The sequence below is a fragment of the Leptidea sinapis genome, chromosome 39 (assembly GCF_905404315.1).
Source record: "Leptidea sinapis chromosome 39, ilLepSina1.1, whole genome shotgun sequence".
In the NCBI taxonomy this organism is placed as follows: Eukaryota; Metazoa; Arthropoda; class Insecta; order Lepidoptera; family Pieridae; genus Leptidea; species Leptidea sinapis.
The window spans coordinates 7,759,949-7,781,815 of NC_066303.1; the positions used below are offsets into that span (position 1 = coordinate 7,759,949).

General features: G+C 39.1%; 1 protein-coding gene across 5 annotated transcripts in view; it reads right to left on the reverse strand.

Annotated features, from left to right (window-relative positions):
* Positions 1-21,867, reverse strand: part of LOC126976062 (tolloid-like protein 1) — a 122,987-nt gene that overhangs the window by 6,676 nt on the left and 94,444 nt on the right. For all 5 annotated transcript variants that reach the window (XM_050824206.1, XM_050824205.1, XM_050824209.1 and 2 more), the window contains 12 exons: positions 16,274-16,448; positions 14,895-14,921; positions 13,499-13,710; positions 11,020-11,227; positions 9,148-9,356; positions 8,300-8,435; positions 7,569-7,667; positions 6,488-6,705; positions 5,022-5,250; positions 3,542-3,740; positions 2,094-2,298; positions 149-278 (listed from right to left, as the gene is read on the reverse strand). In XM_050824206.1, the coding sequence (XP_050680163.1) occupies positions 149-278; positions 2,094-2,298; positions 3,542-3,740; positions 5,022-5,250; positions 6,488-6,705; positions 7,569-7,667; positions 8,300-8,435; positions 9,148-9,356; positions 11,020-11,227; positions 13,499-13,710; positions 14,895-14,921; positions 16,274-16,448 (2,047 nt within the window). The remainder of the gene's footprint in view (positions 1-148; positions 279-2,093; positions 2,299-3,541; positions 3,741-5,021; positions 5,251-6,487; positions 6,706-7,568; positions 7,668-8,299; positions 8,436-9,147; positions 9,357-11,019; positions 11,228-13,498; positions 13,711-14,894; positions 14,922-16,273; positions 16,449-21,867) is intronic.

The window sequence follows — 21,867 nt, forward strand, 5'->3', positions numbered from 1 at the left end:
AGCTACTAGATGGCACTTGAGAATAAGTATAGTTTGATAGATTTTATAAATATGATTTCTTGTCGTAATCAGCAATCCTTGTAAGGCGTAGTAAAAAACAAGTAAACCTATTAAGTATTAAGTTTTTGTTCCTATATAACATACTCACGATAATCTGATCGAGTTGGACGAGGAGAGGTATTGCCAGCGGTCTGAAGGCGCCTTCTCACCGCAGAGCTCTAGCGGGGGGCCCGGACTCTCGTACCACAAGCGTAGCACGGCCGCTGGGCAGCCACGCTCTGAAACGCAAAAACAAGTTATATTCTATATATAGTAGACATCTATCTGTCTTCTATATCTTAAGAGTTGCTCTAAAGCTCCAAACAAATTTGTTCTTGCTAGCCGTGGTCCCACTACCAACTACCGCAGATGTAGTTTTCTCTGCTTTTTCATTAATTTATTGATTACACTAATTTCAACTACTCGTAATTTCAAGACGGCCGAGGTGAACATAGAATTAAAGTAAAATTAAGCATTACTTTCAGTGAGCCGTCCGATTGCATCTTTTCTAATAACGGTTATAAAACCAAAGAATTTGTTTCATTCATATGTAACAAGAATATGCACATTTATTTGCCTCCCACGGTAGATATAACATCAAACTCATGTACAATAATTATTGTAGAAAGCATAGCACTATCGTCGCGCCTCAATAAGGCTACTGGAAACCCAAGCTTTGGCAATTATTTCGGTCAAAGGATCAGCCTAGCTATCCAACGTGGAAATGCTGTCAGTATTCTTGGTACTTTTCCACATAATTATAGTTTTAATTTATGTAATCATAGTATTGTAAATATAGTTATAAGATTTGTTTTCTTTGAATAAATTACCACTATGAATAATTTCGTGTACACAGTCCTGTGAAGGTATATTTTTACCCCTAAATCTTTATGTATCAAACTGAACAGCGAAGCGGTCCTTTTCGAAATTAAAAAATGATTAGAGAATGAATAAGGAACGACGATGCTTTAGGTAAGGATTCGATTTGTTTTTATGCAGAAAAACTGTTTCATTGATTTTTTAAATTACAAAGTGATTAACAACAAATAATTTTGGTAAAAAATAAAAAAATAATTAATGGTCGATACCTACTAGACCACTAGAGGATAGATATATGATACGTCCACCACACCGAATGGCTAGGCTCTCGCATCACTGATCATGCGGGGAGATCTATTCACAACTCCGCTTTACCATATGGTCGGACACAACTGGGTTATTGAGCCGACGCGAATCTTGCTGCCGCATGTGGCACTATAGGTCAGCAGAGTGGGATGAGATGCGGTATGCGGTGGAGGCAATTCTGTTTCTAACTGGATGATCCAGATGCCGCTACTGACTCTGTTGCTGATATGGTACTGTAAGGTATGGAACTCTTCATTCTATCCTCCTCGGTGCCTATCGGTAGCAGATCACAAGCTTGGTTTGACCGCTCCTACAAAATGGTCTCTCGCCGAAATGTGCTACCAGGCTTAGGTAAATGCGGTATTATCTATGGATAAAAATACCAGCGAGCTCTCGCGTACTCTCGGTCAACCCAAATCTTGATGAAATATCAAGTCATCTCGTTGGGTTGATACCAGCAGCCGAATTCCACCACCGGACATCACGTCAAAATACAAAATTTCAACCGCATTATGGTGACGTCTGGCATTCCACAACCACGCGTTTATCGATGAACTTGCCTCTACGATACGCCTCCAGGGTCCTTCAAGCACCGAGCATTCTTCCCACCTTAAAGGCCGGCCACGCATCTCTTGTCACCTGGTTTTGCGATATCCATGGGCGGTTGCATCACAACTTCCTATCACGTGAGCCACTTGCCCGTTTGGCCCCTCTTATAAAAATAAATCCTTATGAATCAACATCCAAGGCTTGTTATATTAGGATACGTGTGTTTTTTTGGTCTGATATGTTAGCACCGCTACGATTCCTTGGGCGAAAAAAATGTTTGCTATAAGTTTAATATTAGCTTTTATTTCAGTATTGATCTTAAATTATATTGAAGCCCAAAAAAAATTTATCACAGCTTAGTTGCAAACGGGGACACATACCAGTAAGATGTCCTTCAACAGCAAAATGATCAAAGTTGAGCAGCAAGCGTCTTCCCGGCTTGGCGGTGATGAACCAGTTGCAGACGCGGGAGGCTGCTCCTCGCGCCGGGGCCTCGTACGGGAGAGGGTATCTCGGCGAGGCAACCACGCCCCATGGACTACCAGAAACGTTGCCACCGCAGTCTCCAAATATGGATTTCGCTGGCTGTTCATAGAAGAGATAAAGAGTTTTTGATTGTTGCATCTCAATATATACTCTGCGAGATATATATATATATAAACTGCGACACTCATAACGTTAACACAAGAAACAAGAAATTTTAACTTAAATTCGAATAACATTATTTAAGTAAGTTAAGTGAAAGGAATATCTGTCATCAAATAAATTTCATTGGTCATCTTTAGATATCATCATAGATAGCATGAAACGATTTGTTGAAAACGCACTTGAATTAATTAAGTTGCTAAAATGAAAACGACAGAATTAGCGCTCACATATCACTTTAAAATTGCAGAAGCTGCTAAAATGAAAATTTATCAAAATATAATTTCCTCAAATTTCACACTTTGTATTCGTATAAGTAACTTGGGCTTACACGTACCTACTAAACTATAAATTCAATAGATGCGATGTTTCTTTTACCAAGTATTTCGCTCAGAGAACAAAGAAACAAGATGCATAGTAATCTTTACGACTAAATTATTAAAACTTTTGTGAGACAGTTAAAACTTTATTTGTCTAACTTAACGGTTTTTTCTTGTGGTTTGTTGGAGTTGGTACCGACTAGTTTCAACCATTCAGAGGTCCTTCATCAGGGTGGGTGCAGTGAGTTTACGGTGATGTCCCAAATGGTGCGAAACTAGTCGACACCAACCCCGTCAAACTTTGTTATGGTGGCCATTTTCGCTATGACAAATCGCTACGATCGGACTGCACAGATACGGTACCGGTAAACGGTACCGATAAATCGCTACATGTAAAACTGTTGTTTCGTCCGATTTTTTAAGACTGTACAGTCGAACGGAACAAAACTAAAATTTCCATTGATTAATCGGAATCGGAAGAACTGTGCTGAGTGCCGACTGATCGTAACGTGTATCTCGCTCGTTCCGTTTTGTCGTCAGTCGCAGTTCGGGTGGACGTGCGCACGGTCATGGCGTCTCAAACTAATCGCAAATGGCTAGAACAATTTACTGAATTATATCGCAGTGAACCTTGTCTTTGGAATACTATTTTTTTTAATTAACTTAAAACAAATTTTTCCACTTCACTTTATTTTCCTTCAGGGCAAATATTAATCCAACAAGTGCTAATACGTCGTCCGTCAAAGCCATCGCTGACACGTGTGCATCCGCACCGTTTATTGTATCGTCTGATTGTAACGATATCTCGTGACGTATATGCCCACCATTAGACGAATAAAAATTCGACGTCTAAAAAACCTTACCTCGAATACGTATCTCGCCTTAAACCCGGACGCGACGGCTTCGTGATCAGTGTGCAGAGCGATTAGCAAGCCCTGGGCTCCTCGAGGTGACTGCAGTGGTCCAGGAGTAGCCAGGCCGCACCACCGACCTAGCGGGACACGGGTTCCTTCCCGGCCGGACCACCACGCTTCAACCCAATCTTCGCTGCATGTTGCTCCACTGAAAATTAACGTTGCCTGTTTTGAGAAGACATCATGCTTTTTAGGTGAGAGATTAATTCCGTAAGTGAAAATGAAAATAATAATAAATTTATAGAATTCGGCGTTTTTGCGGAAATCCATAATTATACATTTTTTGTAAGTTTTCTTGAGTGTGAATTCCGCTAAGATATTTAGTCTTCCATCAATAAGTCTGTAGCGTGCAGAGGGCAAAAGGCATCCTCAGGAGATGTTGACTCGCCAATGAGGAGTCTCGTATTAGCGGATATACAGGCAAGAAAACTCACAAATATTTGGATGATAACAAATTATTAGAGCATACCGTAAGTTTAATTAGCATACCATAAGATTCATTAAATTTGACAATATTCTTCATTATTCCCATACAGAGGTAATAACAATGAGGCGTTTGCTCAGCAAAGCTTTTTCGAAATGCAATCTTCTTAGATTTTGCTTTATTACTTTATAATATAATACATGTAGGTATATCCTGCAATTTCATATGTTTGTATAAAATTATCTTAAAAGTATTAATACCGACAAGGCGAAACACAAGTTGAATTGGTATAAGCATAGTTTTACGTTGCCATTTAACCCTATCGTTCGGTCGGGAGTTCGAGGACACGTATAGCCCCTAATTCTAAGACTGCGTCAAACAGAAAGCGTACTTAGCGCTGCGAAATAACGTTATAGCGTCGCGTTTTAACGTCGCGCTCTTTTCATGTCACGCTACGCAACGTGCCATTCACAAAAACATGTTATAGGAAATCAATAGCAAACTTTTTGTGAGTTTGTTCATTATGGAGATGTCGAGTGATTCAAATTATAATACACTTAATACTAATTATATCCGTATACTAGTTGTTGTGTATTACAACTAGCGCTGGTAATTCGATATAAATATTTCTTTAAATGGACTGTACTTGATTATTTTATAATTGAGGAATTAATGTGATCGGATCGGATCCAGCACCTTAACATCCAGCTCGATGCACGACACGAAGAATTTCGTCATGGACGTCAAAAGGAGACTTATGCATCGCAACCGTTACGTAAGACGCAACAATGGAACAATGGGGTTTTCAAAGTGCAAAGTGACAGCACCTCTTCTTTGTAGTGATCGGACGCGGACTCTCGACTCGTGTGTGTGTCGCTCGCACAAGCCGGTGAGCGTTGACAGCTGTTACTTCTACAAGATGAGGGTAGTTAGAAAATATAACTTTAGCGGTCACTTCTATGCACAACCGTCATTTGCACATTGATCGAATGTTGATGTTCTTACCCATATAATCCAGCTGTCGCGTTCCACGCATCTGCCCTCACTTTAAAGTGGTCGAAGACGACGGTGACTTGCTCGTTGGGTGTGGCCACCAGGGAGTACGTGCAGTTCGTGTGCGACGGATAGTTGGATGGGTAGCGGGGAGAGTTGAAGTCACCACGCTTCTTGGCTTCCGAGCGATACGTGAACGAGCATTCTCCACCCGGGGCTGCAGTGCCCGGCACACGGTACTCTGAAAACCAGTTTATTACGTCACCCATAGGGTTAAAATAGGAAGGAGCGAATGCATGAAATACAACTTCAATTTATTTATTCAATAACTATTAAATTACCTAATAATATGAAATATTGTAATTGTTATTTATTTATACAAAACATATTTTATTTATTATATTTACAAAACTAAATTAAATTAAAATTGTCATTACGGGGAAGTGTACCAAGAATACTGGCAGTATTTCTGCGTTGGATAGCAAGGCTGATCCGTTGACCGAAATAGCTGCTAGTGCTTGGGTTTCCAGTAGCCCAATTGAGGCGCGTACATAGTCGCGCGTAGACTTTGTACATACTCTGCGCCTCTGAGCCCCACAGGCCAAGAGTCTCGACACCAAATGGCACAAAAATGAAAGAAATAATATATACATAAACATACATACAAATAAAAAAAATTGCTGAAAATCTATTTAACACTGTGCCTGAACTAAGTTCTCTAATACAAAACTGAAAAAAAAAATTGCTGCCTTAATTTTAACACTCTTCTCCCAAAATTACAATCTTTCCATCATCATCACCACATTGCCCAGTTAAACTCAAATATTAAAAAATTTGGTGTGTCGAGAAAAAATTAACATAAGTTTGTAAGAAGTTGGCGCAGAGCTGAATAGCTTTTACAAACTCAAAAAAAAAAAATTCAATTAAGCTTAAACTAAGCGCTCTTGAATCGTCACTATAAACATTTCTTTTAATTTACTGAATCTACCATAATATGTTCGGAAACAGAGAAGAACTCAAGAGAAGAAGAGCTCAAGAGAAGAACATACAAGAAACTCAACGACCACTCTTTTAAATCAATAGAGTAATTTAATTGTAAAATTGCCAGATATTGTAAGATATAAAAGAACTTAGTGACCAGCGGGAGGCTCCTATGCACCGGATGCCGGCTAGTTTATGGGTACCACGACGGCGCCAATTTCTGCCGTGAAGCAGTAATGTGTAAGCATTACGGTGTTTCGGTCTGAAGGGTGCCGTAGCTAGTGAAATTACTGGGCAAATGAGACTTAACATCTTATGTCTCAAGGTGATGAGCGCAATTGTATTGCCGCTCAGAATTTTTGTGTTTTTCAAGAATCCTGAGCGGCATTGCATTGTAATGGGCAGGGCGTATCAATTACCATCAACTGAACGCCCTGCTCGTCTCGTCCCTTATTTTCATAAAAAAAAGATACACGTTTTGTCAGTAAAACTCTCACCCGTTTCAAACGTGTATTTCGCCTTAAAGCCTCTTCCCTGAAGCTCCCCGGAGCTGAAGACCAGCACCAGGCGGGGTCCGTCGGAGACGAGCGGCGGCGGGAACACAGGCGGGCCCACCTCACCCTCACCGCACAGCTCCGCGTCATGTTTGTCATACGAGTCCGTTGCCTCCTGGCCCTTCAGGTATACCTTCAGGTACCCATCGGGACACGCGGTACTAAAATCACGTTGAAATATTAAGTCTAGAAATTGTTTTGACCTCTCCATGTGAGACCAAATTTGCGATTTGCGATTGCTTAAGATCAAATACTTCCTCGCCTTATTGAGCATACCAAGCTTTTTAGAGGCCAATTTGGCCTTCCATTCGTCGCTCGTTATACTGACGAAAAGTGGATACAGGTCGTCGCAGGTACACCATAGGTAGAACCATAGAATAATTAGCATGAACCTGTGTCTGCTGGGAAGGGAATGGAATTTTATTATATTTTGCCGGCCCCTTTCCGGCACTTTGCATAGCACAGTCTCCATTTCAGATACAAATTTGTAAGATAACGATTCTCGACGCTATCACGAGAGATTATGGTCTTTGCAAGCATACCACGTGCTGTCATCTATATAGCAATGAATGCCACTGATGTGCAGCATATCGTAGAAGAAACAGCTTGTGAATACCCTTGCGAGAAGGAGAAAATTTTACAGTTCCCTAAAACACTAGTTCTGTCTATGGATATACCCAAAGCGGATGTAAATACTACGTAATAAGAGGAGACGATGTATACTTCGGCTAAGTTTGAAAGCGAACAGTTGCTTAAAACGTAGTGGGCTTCGGCTATCTCCGTTTTTTTATAATATTATTGCCGTCATCTATCAATCTATCTGTGACTGCACGTTTGATACAATCGAGTGAATCGCTTTTTTCTTCGAGTGATAGAGAATTGATAGGCTTTATTTACCTATAATGAGGCCTTGGTATTCGAGAATTTCGAAATTCACGATTGAAGTATTTCAACACAAAACAGCACAAATTATTTGTTACTGTGTTAAAAAATACTTGTTATAAAAAATATATCAAATACTTACTCAGGTTTCGGTTTATCTCCTTTCGGTATAGAAAAATTCTGGAACTCTAATCTGACTCTCTCTAAATTTTGAGAATCTTGCATGCCATATATAAAATATCTGAAAACGAAGATGCAACATATAACAACAATAACAGCGTATTCTTCAATGGATAAAAAAGCCGCCAAGTGAGAGTCGGACTCGTCCATGAAGGGTTCCGAAGCAGCAAGTAACATAATATAAAAGTTCTTATAGTTTGTTGTAACTTTGATCGATGTTTTATTTATAGTATTTTTTTTCAATTAAGTTATTGATACTCGTAGTACGATTTATGACGTATTAAAAAAACCACTAACTAGATCTCGTTCAAACCAACATTTTTTTTATTTTACCACTTTGGAAGTGTCCCTCGCGCAAACTATCCAGTTACTTACAAAGTTTAACTGATACATCTACTTACCAAGTTTCAGGAGTATAGTTCCTATAATTTCGGAAAAAAGTGGCTGTGACATACGGACGGACAGACGGACAGACATGACGAATCTAAAAGGGTTCCGTGTTTTGCCATTTGGCTACGGAACTTAGGAAAACGATTCCTATTAAATAAACCACGAACATTTAATATTGGTAACTTATTAAAATCCGCTAACTACTAGCGAAGAACTTTTTAGTTTTCCATATTTCTATATATAATCAAATCTCCCTAAACAACCTTAAATCTGAACTACATCAAGAAATAATGGAATTCTTACCTACAAACAACTTTTTGTATATAGAGGAATGGATAGTTAGGGTGGTATACAAATCCTGAAGATTCCTTCTTGCTAAGTATTTTTTGGTCACATTCCGACCCCCTTATATGTTCAGCGTCGTGTTTGCTTATAAAATCTGGAAATGAAACATGCTTACCGTTAACGATTCGTTGTTTACGCAGTCCAAATATTTATATAATTAACTGAGTAGGTCTAACGTCCCAAATACCACAGTGTCTGAAGACGAAGGTGTGTGTTGCCAGTGATGACTTACGCTACGCAGACGTGGTGCTAACTATGGGCCTTATGAGAAAGCTCATGGTCGCTCAGAGGGAATGGAATTGGGCAATGGAGAGGGCTATGCTCGGAGTTTCCCTGCGAGATCGAATCATAAATGAGGAGATCCGTAGGAGAACCAAAGTTACCGACGTAGTCCAAATTATTGCGAAACTGAAGTGGCAGAGGGCAGGGCACATATTTCGACGGACAGATGGCCGTTGGGGCAGTAAAGTCCTCGAATGGCGACCACGTACCGGAAGACGCAGTGTTGGTAGGCTACAAGATGGACTGACGATCTGGTCAAGATCGCCGGAATACGTTGGATGAGGGCAGCGCAGGGAAATCAAACAGGCCGATCGTCGTGGAAACCCGTGTCCAGCAGTAGACGTCTTCCGGCTAATGATGAACTTAGTGGGTATATATATCGTCCAATGATAAAACAAAGTCAGGCCGAATGAATTCTGTAAATTACTATCTATGACTGAAGAGGTATTTAAAAAAGAAAAATAAATAAGTAAAAGAATAATGTTACGTGTAGCTAGCCCTGAAGGTTCTCTACTCGAACTCACCTAACTTAACAAAACTCTCAGAGAACTCGAAGATTCCCTTGAAGCCGCGGTTCTGCGTGTTGGCGGCGCGTGGGAGTGAGAAGAAGGTGACGAGGAGGCGCTCGTCGCTGGAGTAGAGCACGAGGTTGCGCTGCTGGCCGCAGTACGTGCCGATCACGGCGGACGAGTTCTCTGGCCCATCGTACACGCGGACCCAGTCGAACGGGCAACTACCACAGCAAGACGGCTTATTAATGTCACTCAGATTATATACTTGCAAAAAGAGGGAGTCAAAGGGATTGTCGATACACAAAAATGGATTTTATAGTCGAAAGTTTAAGTCGCTCGCACCAGACGAACTCCAGTATATTTCAGTTTTATCAACCGTGATGAACGCTTGGCAACTTATCCTTCAGAAGCTGTCTCATGGCTATTTCATAAATTCGTGGCGAATTCTCAAAAAACCTACACTCTAGGACCATATATTCGTACTGATGAGATGTTTCTGATGTGATTAATTTTTTACGAAGGTACAGATGAATTGCGAAGAGAAAATTTCAGCGGATGGACCTTTTTCATTATAAAAATGGAAAAAGATCAATCAGTGAATCTTAGTGGACAAAGGGGAAAAAACTATATGATTTAGGAATGAAGATCCAATTAAAGGCAAACACAACTTGATATTTACTGTCTAATTTGTATTCTATCGGAGGAAAATAAAAATTAAAAAGAAAGAAGACAATTAAAAAAGCAGATATTAATTTAGTACTAAGCCTATACGAATTAGCGTATGAGTCAAGTTAAAATCAATTAATAAGACTATATTTTTTTTATGACAATAAGGGACAAGACGAGCAGGACGTTCAGCTGATGGTAATTGATACGATGTGCCCATTACAATGCAGTGCCGCTCATGATTCTTAAAATATCCAAAATTTCTGAGCGGTACTACAATTGCGCTCGTCTCCTTGAGACATAAGAAGTTAAGTCTCATTTGCCCAGTAATATCACTAGCTGCATTGTAATCATTTCATTATTATTTTCATAAAAAAAAACATTACAAACATTCATACAAAAAATGTATCCTCTTTTTATTATTAGTTTAGACTACTTATCTAGTATTGATATCGTGTGACACAAGTTTGCTTTCAGTATTTAATATTTCAGTGAGAATTGTATTAGGCTTCAGTTGGACGTATTTTACTAGTTAGCTTTAATCAAGTTTATGTCTGTGTACCACTGTTACTGTTTTTACTCCTAATAAAGTAAATAAATAGACTTATAATCCAGTTGCAGATTCATCGTAAATCTTATATCTTTAAACGAGCAATTCTTGATTATATAAATATAATCTGAATCTCGCAAAAGGCTCCAACGATTTTCATAAAATTTAGTATACAGGCGATTTCGGGGGCTATAAATCGATCTAGCTTAGATAGCTAGGTTTCAATTTAAAAAAAATGTAGTTTTATCCGTGTTTAATGAGAAACAGCTACAATAACATTAGAATACGCGCCACAAGTTAGGATATCATCCTCACCATCTGGATGTGTGGCGGTCCTCCACAGTGCGGTTTACAAGGAGCTTTCTTCCACGTACTACAAAGCTGTGGAATGAACTTCCTTGTGCGGTGTTTCCGGGACGATACGACATGGGTACCTTCAAAAAAAGCGCGTACACCTTCCTTAAAGGCCGGCAACGCTCCTGTGATTCCCCTGGTGTTGCAAGAGAGTTTGGGCGGCGGTGGTGACCCGTACGCTCGTTTGTCCTCCTATTCCATAAAAAAAAATACAAAGGTAAATTTCGCCACTATTTACAAGACTGTAATAGCTCGATAAATATCCGGACGACCGAGATTTGCTCGGATATTTATAATAAATTGTGATAACTTACTGCGGCCCGCCGAAAAATAGATCGAAGTCTCGAAACTCTAGCCGGATGCGTTGTCCTGGCTGCCCGACGAACTGATAGTTGCACGTGATATCTTTGGGGTAGATTCCGGGGTAGGTTGGGGACAGCAACAGGCCCGTCTTGCGTTTGCTGGCCTCGATAACAAATGAGCACAAGGTGTTCGCCACCGGCGCTCCCACCTCGAACTCGGCTGCACAGAAAATAATGGCACATTGAAATACTGATGCACGTATTAAACGACGTTCTGGGGACGAGACGAGCAGGAAGTTCAGCTGATGGTAATTTATACGCCCTACCCATTTTCACTACCAGGATTCTTGAAAACCCCAATATTCTGAGCGGCACTACGATTGCATTCATCACCTTAAGACATAAGATGTTAAGTCTCATTTGCCCAGTAATTTCACTAGCTACGGCGCCCTTCAGACAAAAACACGAGTCCGATCCGTATCCGTGAAAACACGGTCCGAAGTAGTCGGAATAAATATTACTACGCTTAACTGGCATAGAAAAAGTTCTACGACTACTACGGACCGTGTTTTCACGGATACGGATCGGACTTTGATCGGACGTAGTGCCAAAGCGCTCTTAGAGCTTCATTAAATTGTGGTTTTGCGAAACCTTTGATTTTAAATCAATAACTACAACACACACGGAAGAGAAAGTAGCCTCAAAATAAAGGGCGCAAGAACTTCGACAGGACTTTTTTTTTATTTAAAGTGTATTATGATCAAATTTATTTCATTTCAACTATGTGGTTAGGAAGACTAACGAGCATTTTACAAAACTTGATTAAAAACAGAAGAAAATAGTCAAAATTATAGTTTTTTGTTGTTGTGCCTTCTGTTGAACTCTGTCAATTCAATTTTTATTCAAAATAGGATTCAAATCAAAATTTGACTCATTCAAAAATATGTGTCCTGAGAAAAACTGGCGCAAGTATCTCAGCAAACCTCTTTTCTTTAATAATACATATTTCGTTATAATAAAATTAATTAATTAAATAACCTGGGTCCCTCCATACCCCAGGCTTGGTATCATTAAGAAAGTAATTTATGTTTTTAACAATTTCTTTTGAGTTTCGTAACACATTTGTTTTGTACATGTTCTGGGATCATGTATTAAAATCATATACATCGCCCCACAAGAGACTTACTAACTCGACATAACCAAGTTAGTAAGTCCATTCGCGGATGATAGGTAGGAAATGAAAAGTCTAACGGTCATCACCCAACCCAAACTGTAATTATAATAGCATTTAATTTCAAGTAATCAATCAAGCAAATTATGGCAAAGAATATAAGCTACCGGAACAGAAGTATTTTGAGACATTTGTCCCAACTTATCCCAACTATTTTATTAGTCTTCTTAAGAATTTATTCCTTAATTTGAGAATTATCCTCACTAATTCTCAACTCCAACCTTAATGCAATATTATTAGGCAATCCGACATATCTTGGGTTGTCTCTGCGGAATCTAACGTACGATTTTGTTTCAGCCAAATCTATACTAATATTATAAAGCTGCAGTGTTTGTTTGTTTGTTTGAACGCGCTAATCTCTGGTACTACTGGTCCGAATGATTCTTTCAGTGTTGGGTAGTCCATTTATCGAGGAAGGCTATAGGCTATGTTTTTTTTTCAAAATTAGGGATCCGTAATAAAATTGCTATTTTGTAACACAAGGTGTAAAATCGAAAACCTATTTTTGCGTGCGCTGCAAAAACTATTGACAATAGAACAAAATGATGTACAATATATATATAGGCAATATTTTATTACTTATAAAACTATCGCGTGAATTATACTTTATATGGCAAAACAACGTTTGCCGGGTCAGCTAGTAATTAATAAAAGAGCCAAACCGACCATTAGTTCATCTGATTTAACTGATTTAAGTGAGTAAATTCTAAATACTATTAGTCTTCTTCGACATCTGCAATAACAGGGGCTTATATCTTTGTCTCTTTTAGGTAAGTACAGTTAATAAAGACAGTGACAGAATCAGGGCTCCTGTTTCTGCAGTTAAATCACTTAGCATGGTCCATTTTTAGGTGCAGAATACTGCAATAGCCAATAATATGCCAAAAGGCCAGTTACTCCAACCAACCAACTCCTTCCAGAAGTTAAGAACACTCCTAGGATGTTCGCAGACTTCTTGGAGCGACTCGTCCTAACGAAAAAACGAAATTGATACGTCCTATTCATTACAATGCAGTGCCGCTCAGGATTCATGAAAAACCCAAAAATTCTGAGCGGCACTAGAATCATTGCGCTCGTTATCTTGAGACATTATAAGTTAAGTTTCATTTGCCCAGTAATTTTACTACCTAAAGCGTCCTTCAGAATGAAATACAATAATGCTTACACAAAACTGCTTTACGGCAGAAATGGGCGCCGTTGTGGTACCCATAATCTAGTCGGCATCCTGTGCAAAGGAGCCTCCCACTGGCATGAACTTACAGGCGTTGATAAAACGATAGGTCCCGTAGAAGAGCGTGGGCGGGGTGTAGGTGTGATCGGTGAAGAAGGCCAGTGCCACGGCGCGGTGCAGGGAGACCCGGCGGCGTGGAGGGATGGGTCCGCAGTAGCGCCCGCCGAACGGAGAGTTGACCAGCTCGCCCGGCTCCAGCGACGACATCTCCGAGTAGATATCCATATGCTCGTGCATGCATCTGGAGCGACGTTACAAGCTACAGTTGGCGCCCGCCAATCTGGCACGTTCAGTACCCGGCATGTTCGGTAATGCGGTACTTAGCGAATCAGTTAACCCGCTCGATAGCCATGAACGCCGGATTACAGAGCAGTTGGACATAAATAATACTGAGACACAAAATATTGTCATTATTAAGTAAACAATCGCAGTAAATTTATTTTTATAATAAAACCTACCTTACTTTGCACTTTAGAATTGGGTCCAAATATAAATAAAAATGTGTTAACCAAAAATAATGGGGTAAAAAATTCCACCCTTACGTATTTGTTACATTACAGATAAAAAAAACCCTTAAGCCATGTAAACAAAAAGAAAAAGACTTGAAATTATTAAAGTTTCTAGTAAAATTTTCTCTAAGAACAGTTTGTTATATATATATTAATATGCACAAACTTTTTATATCGCATGTACTCGGAGTAAAAAAACGTGCAGATAATCCACCATTGTTAAGTGTCTAAGTATCATTGTAAAAAGTCGTGACGTAAAACTTTTGAGGTCAAACATCCAAAGCCACTCTTCCTGCGACTTAAATATGAATTAATATCACATATGCATATAGTTCTTACACTGGCATCCAAACCATTTCCACCGGAGCACAACTGCAGTACTTATAAGAACACTGCTTTCTTGCATTAGTATGGTATGGCAGTATTGACCAGATCAAAAACCGCAAAAAACTGTTAGTTCTGTTACTAGTCACGTAACAGGGTATTCGCCAATTTTTGAAAAAAGCCCCAATTAAATTCTAACATGATATATACCATCATATCAAAAGCAACACAAAATTAATTGATATGGGCCTAAATGCATTTTAATTTAGCAATTTAATATTTTTCTCATATAGATTTCAATACCATGTCACCCATAATTGGTCACAGATTCAATAGATATCGTATTTTAGTTAATTAAATATGGTATATTTGAATGCAAATACAATCTCTTTTATTTGACAACTTACTACTTTCCCGTCTATTTAAAACGTTGCAGATAATAATAACAATCCATGTTTGCACATATATACCCGTCGACCTAGTCTAACAAACAACTGGGTTATCCCTAAAATAGTATTATGGCCTGATTTCTCACGGGCCTCGCGGGAAGTAAACATATTTGTCATTTTATAAGAGGAAAGAGATAACTTACGCTGGAAGTTCCCCCAGCGCTGCTCCACTGAAAAACAGATTTATTGATTAGATTCTTGTCTCATTATTAATTTCAGGTAACAAATGTGGGCAAACAACACATGTTATCAGATAAAAGTTATTTATATTCTGAAATAATTTGTATACTTAGTCTTGCCATAATTTTGGCGTCAACACATGGTACAATATTTTGCCATATAAAATGGAGTGGGGTGATCGCTGTGATTGCATTACATAAAGTAGGTATGAAGCCAAGTGTTTTTTTAAAACTCTCCATACGCTTCGTATTAGTAAAATGTTTGTGTACTGGGCTATAAATACGTACAATGAGACCTCCTCTGTTTGTGACAGAAACAGATCTACCCGTCCACGTAGTGGTCGTACGAAAAAGGTGGTCAAAGCAGTAAGGGAAAGAAAAAAAGCAAAAGATTTCATCTCGGGAGATGAAGATAGCACCTAGAACCATGTCGCGTATTTTAAAAGATGACTTAGGACTTGCAGCCTATAAGTACTGGTCATTTCTTAACTGATAATATAAAAAAGATAGGGTGGTAAAATCGAAACAACTACTAAAGTGGTACGCAAAGGGTTGTCACAGAAAAAAAATATTTACGGATGAGAGCATTTTTACAACAATTGAGCAACATTTTAACAAACAAAATAACCGTATTTATGCTCAAAGCTCCAAGGAAGCCTGCCAATTAGTCGACAGAGTGTAACGTGGGCACTATCCGACTTCGGTTATGGTACGGTGGGGGTAAAAAGGTATCAAAACATTGGTACAAGTGTATCAAGATATCATTTTTTAACAACACTATGTTCAATAACCAAGAATGGTCCTTCCACGAGCTTGCTCTGAACGCCATGATAATTTGGAGTCCCTAAAACAATCCGAACAATTGACAGTGAAGAATTTTCCCATAGAAAGAGTGCGTGCTTCTATTGATAACTGACCTCAACGTTAAAAGGCTGTATTGCACTCAATGGAGACCACTTCGAATAAGCTTTTTATATGTTAAATTGTTTTGTTTTTATGTATTAAACTAACACACTGTAAATTTAATAAATGTTATTTGCAATAGAATTTTTTTTCTTTGTTTCAGTATTTATGGCAAGACTAGGTATTGTTGACATGGCTTTGTACGTCGTATGGACTTTACTAAGTCCTCGAACAGCGACCACGTCTGGAAGACGCAGTGTTGGTAGGCCCCCCAGTTGATGGACCGTTGAACTAGTCAAGATCGCCAAAATACGTTGGATGAGGGTAGCGCAGGACCAATAATTGTGGAGATCTTTGGGGGAGGCCTTTGTCTAGCAGTGGACGTCTCATATGATAATGATGATAAATTTCTTCCTCCAGGTGTGTATATTTGTATTTACTCTGGCGGTTTCCCTCGCAGATCGAAGGTGCGGAACTCGACGAGCACGCGCTGGCCCGGCGCGGCCAGGAAGGTGAACAGGCACTGGCGGCTGGTGTTGTGAGGGTTCAGCAGCTCGGGCGCGTGGAACGTTCCGTTGGTGGCGCCACCGCGACTCACGAACGTGCGATCGCACTCTGTAACAATTTGTTTTACATGAAAAAATGTAGCTTTTAGTATAACAAACAACGCCTCTCTGTCATAGGACCACTGACCTGTAAAATACCACTGGAAAGGCTGTTCCATATGTTTGACAGCAAATGTTTTGTGCCTATATGAAGCGCCTCTAGCGAGCATTCAGATAACTAATATTGACGTATAATACAAATGGCTGCGAGAGAAGCGTATAGTACTCTTGAAGTATTATTGCATTTTGAATTAATTTCGGTCGTTTTCCGTGTTATTTATGCTTCAGGAATCAACGTAATAAAGTACACATTTTTTTTGTAAATAGTTTTCCTATCGATGATTGTTTAACTGAGGTTGTCATTACTAGTTTTAGTATCGCAGACTCTCGCTACATGGCCAACAACGCCAAAATGGCGAATATCAAACAGTCGCCAATCCTCATAAAACGCCATAATTGACAGCTGACATTTCGACCGAGTCTATCTACTATTGCGGGCTATAACAACAAATGATGTAAGCAAATTCTGAGTGACATCTCTCACTCGTCACTTTAATCCTGAGATCTATAGAGCATACTCACACTTTGCTCGGAGTTTACTTAGGTAAAACTTAGCTGAGTGTGATAAACCGCGAACTCGACTTTTGCATTGGCTTAGCTTAAGCTGAACGTAATTTCAGCTGTGAAATGACTATAAAAACAAAATCAAAGTATATGCTAAGCTTATACTCAGCTGTGTTTTACGTAAGTAAAGTCTGAGCAAAGTATAAGTACGTTCTATAGATCAGCCTTAGAAGATACCGGCGTATAGAGCATGATAATGCGTCACTTATTTAGATTATTCATATTTCATAGTGTTTATTTAATATACGAAGGAGCTAATGTCAAGCGTGGCTGACTGCTTACGACCTGCCAATCAAAATCGGTTACATATCCCTTGTAAATGTTCTTCTCTCTCGCACGCTATGCCTGTCTGTCCGCTTTCTGTAAATTTTAACTTTATTTTATATTTCTACTAGCTGACCCAGCAAACGTTGTTATTGCCGATATTAGAATCGCGATGCAAAAGTAACTGTTGATCGTAGATGGGTGAAAATTTGAAGTAGTATTATATGCTGACTCATAATCAATTAAAAAAAATGTAAAAAAAATTAAAAAAAAAATTGGCGTGGACCACCCTTAACAATTAGGGGCATGAAAAATAGATGTAGTCCAATTCTCAGACCTACCCAATATGCACGTAAAATTTTAAGAGAATCGTTCATGCAGTTTCGAAGGAGTTTAACTACAAACACCGCGACATGAGAATTTTATATATTAGATTATATTACCTATATTTTTAACGGGATAAAGGAATCGGTATAGTTATAAGATAATACCTAAATCTCAAAACAATGGGAGACACCACATTGTTTCGTACGCGGTTTGAATAAATATGTTAGCCTTAAATCCTGAGTTTTATGTGAATCTCGTTCGCATCACAATTCACCGGATTATTTGATTGCGTCTCACCACAATGCTGTGCAAATATAACGTGCAAACCTGACCTTTTACGTTTTTTGTTTGAATTAAAATGTGGATGAAACGGAATGAACTTTACGCTTTTATACTAAGTTTAAATTGGACGTAATTCCAGAAAAATGTTCGAAACCACAATCATGTCGAAATTGAGTTGAGAACACAAAACTGGTCACGTGATTCACCAGAAATTTACGTGTAAAATTAATAATTAATCATAATATTGTGTTCTAAATGATCAAACTTCTAAGCCAGATAAAATTGTTGCTAATAATATTCATAGAAAAAGAAAATAAAATATTTGCATATTATTATTTAATCAAAATAAGCTGAGAACCAGTGCATCGAATTCATATGAGCTGAAAATAAACCTGTCTGTCAAGTAGACTGTCTGAGAAGTAGTTGTATATCAATTAAAAACTTTTTGAGTCATCACGTAAGCTGAAACAAATGGTAAATAAGTCTCCTTAGGTCTCGAAAATGACAAAAGTAATCGTGCTTACTGAAATTGACATCCCATGTATAAAAAAAACTATATAAAATTAGTTTACGTCCGTTTAACTCAAGAGCCACATTTTTAGGTAATTTTCGCACCAATTAGAATAGATGTGGCAAAAGATTTTGACGAATCCTGCCATAGAGAAACAAAAACAATACCAACTCATAATCAGCCTAGCGAAACTCTACAAGAAAAAAGCGATTCACTCGATTGTATGAAATGTGCAGTCATTGATAGATTGACAAATTATGGCTATAATCTTGTAAAAAACGGAGATAGCTGAAATCCACTACGTTTTAAGCAACTGTTCGCTTTCAAACTTAGCCGGAATATACTTCGTGCTCATATTATTGTAATTACTATTTCAAACTTATGGCAACTCACTGCACGTTTCTAAAAAACTTTACTTAGACAGTACCGCCTTTTATTACTTACCCCCTTATTCATAATAGTCTGCTAACTTAAAGCATTGCAGCAAGTGCTGGCAAAACATATAAGCTCTTCCTATTTATTTAAATGAAAACACCATTGTATACTATGTTTTTTGCAAATAAATATATTATTATTGCTAATTCTCACTCTGTCTTCTTCTATTGACCTAAGTCAGAATGAGAAAAAACACTTCTAAGCGGCTGTATAAAGTTAGTGACCATTATGAATAAGGGGGTTAGTATTTACATCCTCTTTGTCATAATCTTTATGGCAGTCGTCAAGATACACAAAGAAAAGGTTCCATTAACGTAATAAACATTTTCTGGCAACATACAGTAGGAGAAATGAAGCATTCATGCAAATCTATTTAGGCAACGATTTCCATTGCAATCGCCTTTGTTACTGTAATACCGATAATTCGATTGAAGGCTTATGGTACGATTGTTTTTTCAAGCATCCTTGAATCCAGTTTTTCAAACTAAATATTTTCAAGCTTCCCGAAAATTATCATATTTTTACTAATAGAATAATTATTGATGAGGTATCAAAATGACGCTAATTGGCAATAGCAAGAGCTACATAAATGAAATAATTATAATTTCGTCGTTGAAACAATTTGCACACGATTTTTGAAAGAAACGTAAGGTATATCGAAAACAAATGCCGCCGATCTGCCCAATTTGGTTACATAAATTAAAAAAAACTACATTTAAAAAACCGACCTCAAAAACTCAAAAGTATAAAATCACTTAATAGAGATTTAATACCCTCCTTATTCCTTTAATATTAATGAAATACTATTATGTGTATGTGCTACCTATTGATATGGTTTAAGTCGGTGCTTGCCCGCTTGGGTTGTTTGGTTCTAGACGAAGCTATCCCGCTCAAAGTCACGCGTGGCGAGTGTAGGTACCTGCTATAACATTTGGCTTGTTTAGAGCTAAGCTTGGATAGTTGTCTCGATGTCGTGCCTTGTGATCATCCGCTGAATCTAGCTGAAATATCGTTGGTGAATTTTAAAGTGTATTTCTCAGAGGTTTCATAACATGATCTAAGTCGATTTCTTGATACACTTTAACTTTTTTCACAAATTTTCACTTTCACTCCATAATAATATTATAGATACTCTATATATATATTACATACATTACAAACAGTATTCCGCTCAGTACCTACATACTGACACATTGAACTTTTGGTAAATGAATGGCGTTTTCAAACTATAGATAACTAGAAGACAACTAGTGTTTCTTATTTGCTCGTATATGTGAAAACAAACGCTGTCACTGTCAAAACGCGTCCCATTTAGGGTGCTTTTTAGTTACGCAATTTGCGCGCTAACATAATATTATCTGCTACTTTAAAGTATTCCAAAACCCAACAGGTAACCAACGGTAAACCTAGTCCTCTGTCCATCTCTCGGTCCTTTTTTTTCTGTATCTCATAAACCGCAGTAGACAGATTGTTGAAATTTTGGCAGTGTGTATTCTTGTGGCTTTTTTTTTTATGGAATAGGAGCAAACGAGCGTATGGGCGGCGGTGGTCACCTGGTGTTAAGTGATCACCGCCGCCCACATTCTCTTGCAACACCAGAGGAATCACAAGGATCACACTTTAAGGAAGGTGTACGCGCTTTTTTTGAAGGTACCCATGTCGTATCGTCCCGGAAACACCGCACAAGGAAGCTCATTCCACAGCATTGTAGTACGCGAAAGAAAGCTCCTGAAAACATCACTGTGGAGGACCGCCACACATCCAGATGGTGGGGATGATATTTTAACTTGTGGCGAGTCGTGCGAAGGTGGAATTCGGCGGCAGGAATCAGGTTAAACAGCTCTTCGGAACACTCCCCGTAATAAATGCGGTAGAAGACACACAATGAAGCGACGTCTCTACGCAACGCCAAGTGATCCAGCCGTTCGCAGAGCACTGGGTCCCCGACAATTCGAGCTGCTCTGCGTTGCACGCGGTCAAATGGATCGAGCTGATACTGGGGTGCGCCAGACCAGAGATGACAGCAATACTCCATGTGTGGCCGGACCTGCGCTTTGTAGAGCGCTAGAATGTGGGCCGGCTTGAAGTATTGCCGTGCTCTATTGATGACGCCCAGCTTCTTCGAAGCCAATTTGACTGTGCCCTCCAGATGGCCACGAAATTGGCAATCGCTCGAGATTTCGAGACCCAGTGTTCCGATACTAGCCGAGGCTTTAAGGGAAGTGTTGTCGAAGAGCGGTGATACGACAAATGGGGTTTTTTAATGGTAAACGCGCAAACTTGAGTCTTCTTGGGGTTAAATTGGACAAGGCTCAATTTACCCCATTTCGCGACCTTCTCGAGAGGACTCGATAGAAGACACAAGTTTCTCCCGGCACTGGTCGACGATTTCCCGAGAGAGACCTGCATGGCCCGTGTATACGGCATCACCAGTGCTGTCGTCTGCATAGCACTACTGGCTGCTATAGCAACAATAATGTTAACCAAGATGTTAATTTACAGCCATGCATATATATTTTTTTATTGAAAATAAGGGACGAGACCAGCAGGACGTTTAGCTGATGGAAATTGATACGCCTTGACTATTACAATGCAGTGCCGCTCAGGTTTTCTTGAAATACCCCAAAAATTCTGAGCGGCACTACAATTGCGCTCATCACCTTGAGACATAAAATGTTAAGTCTCATTTGCCCAGTAATTTCAGTAGCAACGGCGCCCTTAAGACGGAAACACAGTAATGCTTACACATCACTGCTTCACGGCAGAAATAGGCGCCGTTGTGGTACCCATAATCTAGCCGGCATCCTGTGCAAAGGAGCCTCCCACTGGTACTGGTTTATTAATATTCAAAATACTACGGAGTCAATGGTTATAACTTCTACAATTTTCCTTTTCTGTTCCGGTTCGCCCCTGACCTGTTTTAATCTTAGATAATTTATACGTCTAGACAGATTGTGACAGCTTTGAACACGTCGGAAAAATAGCG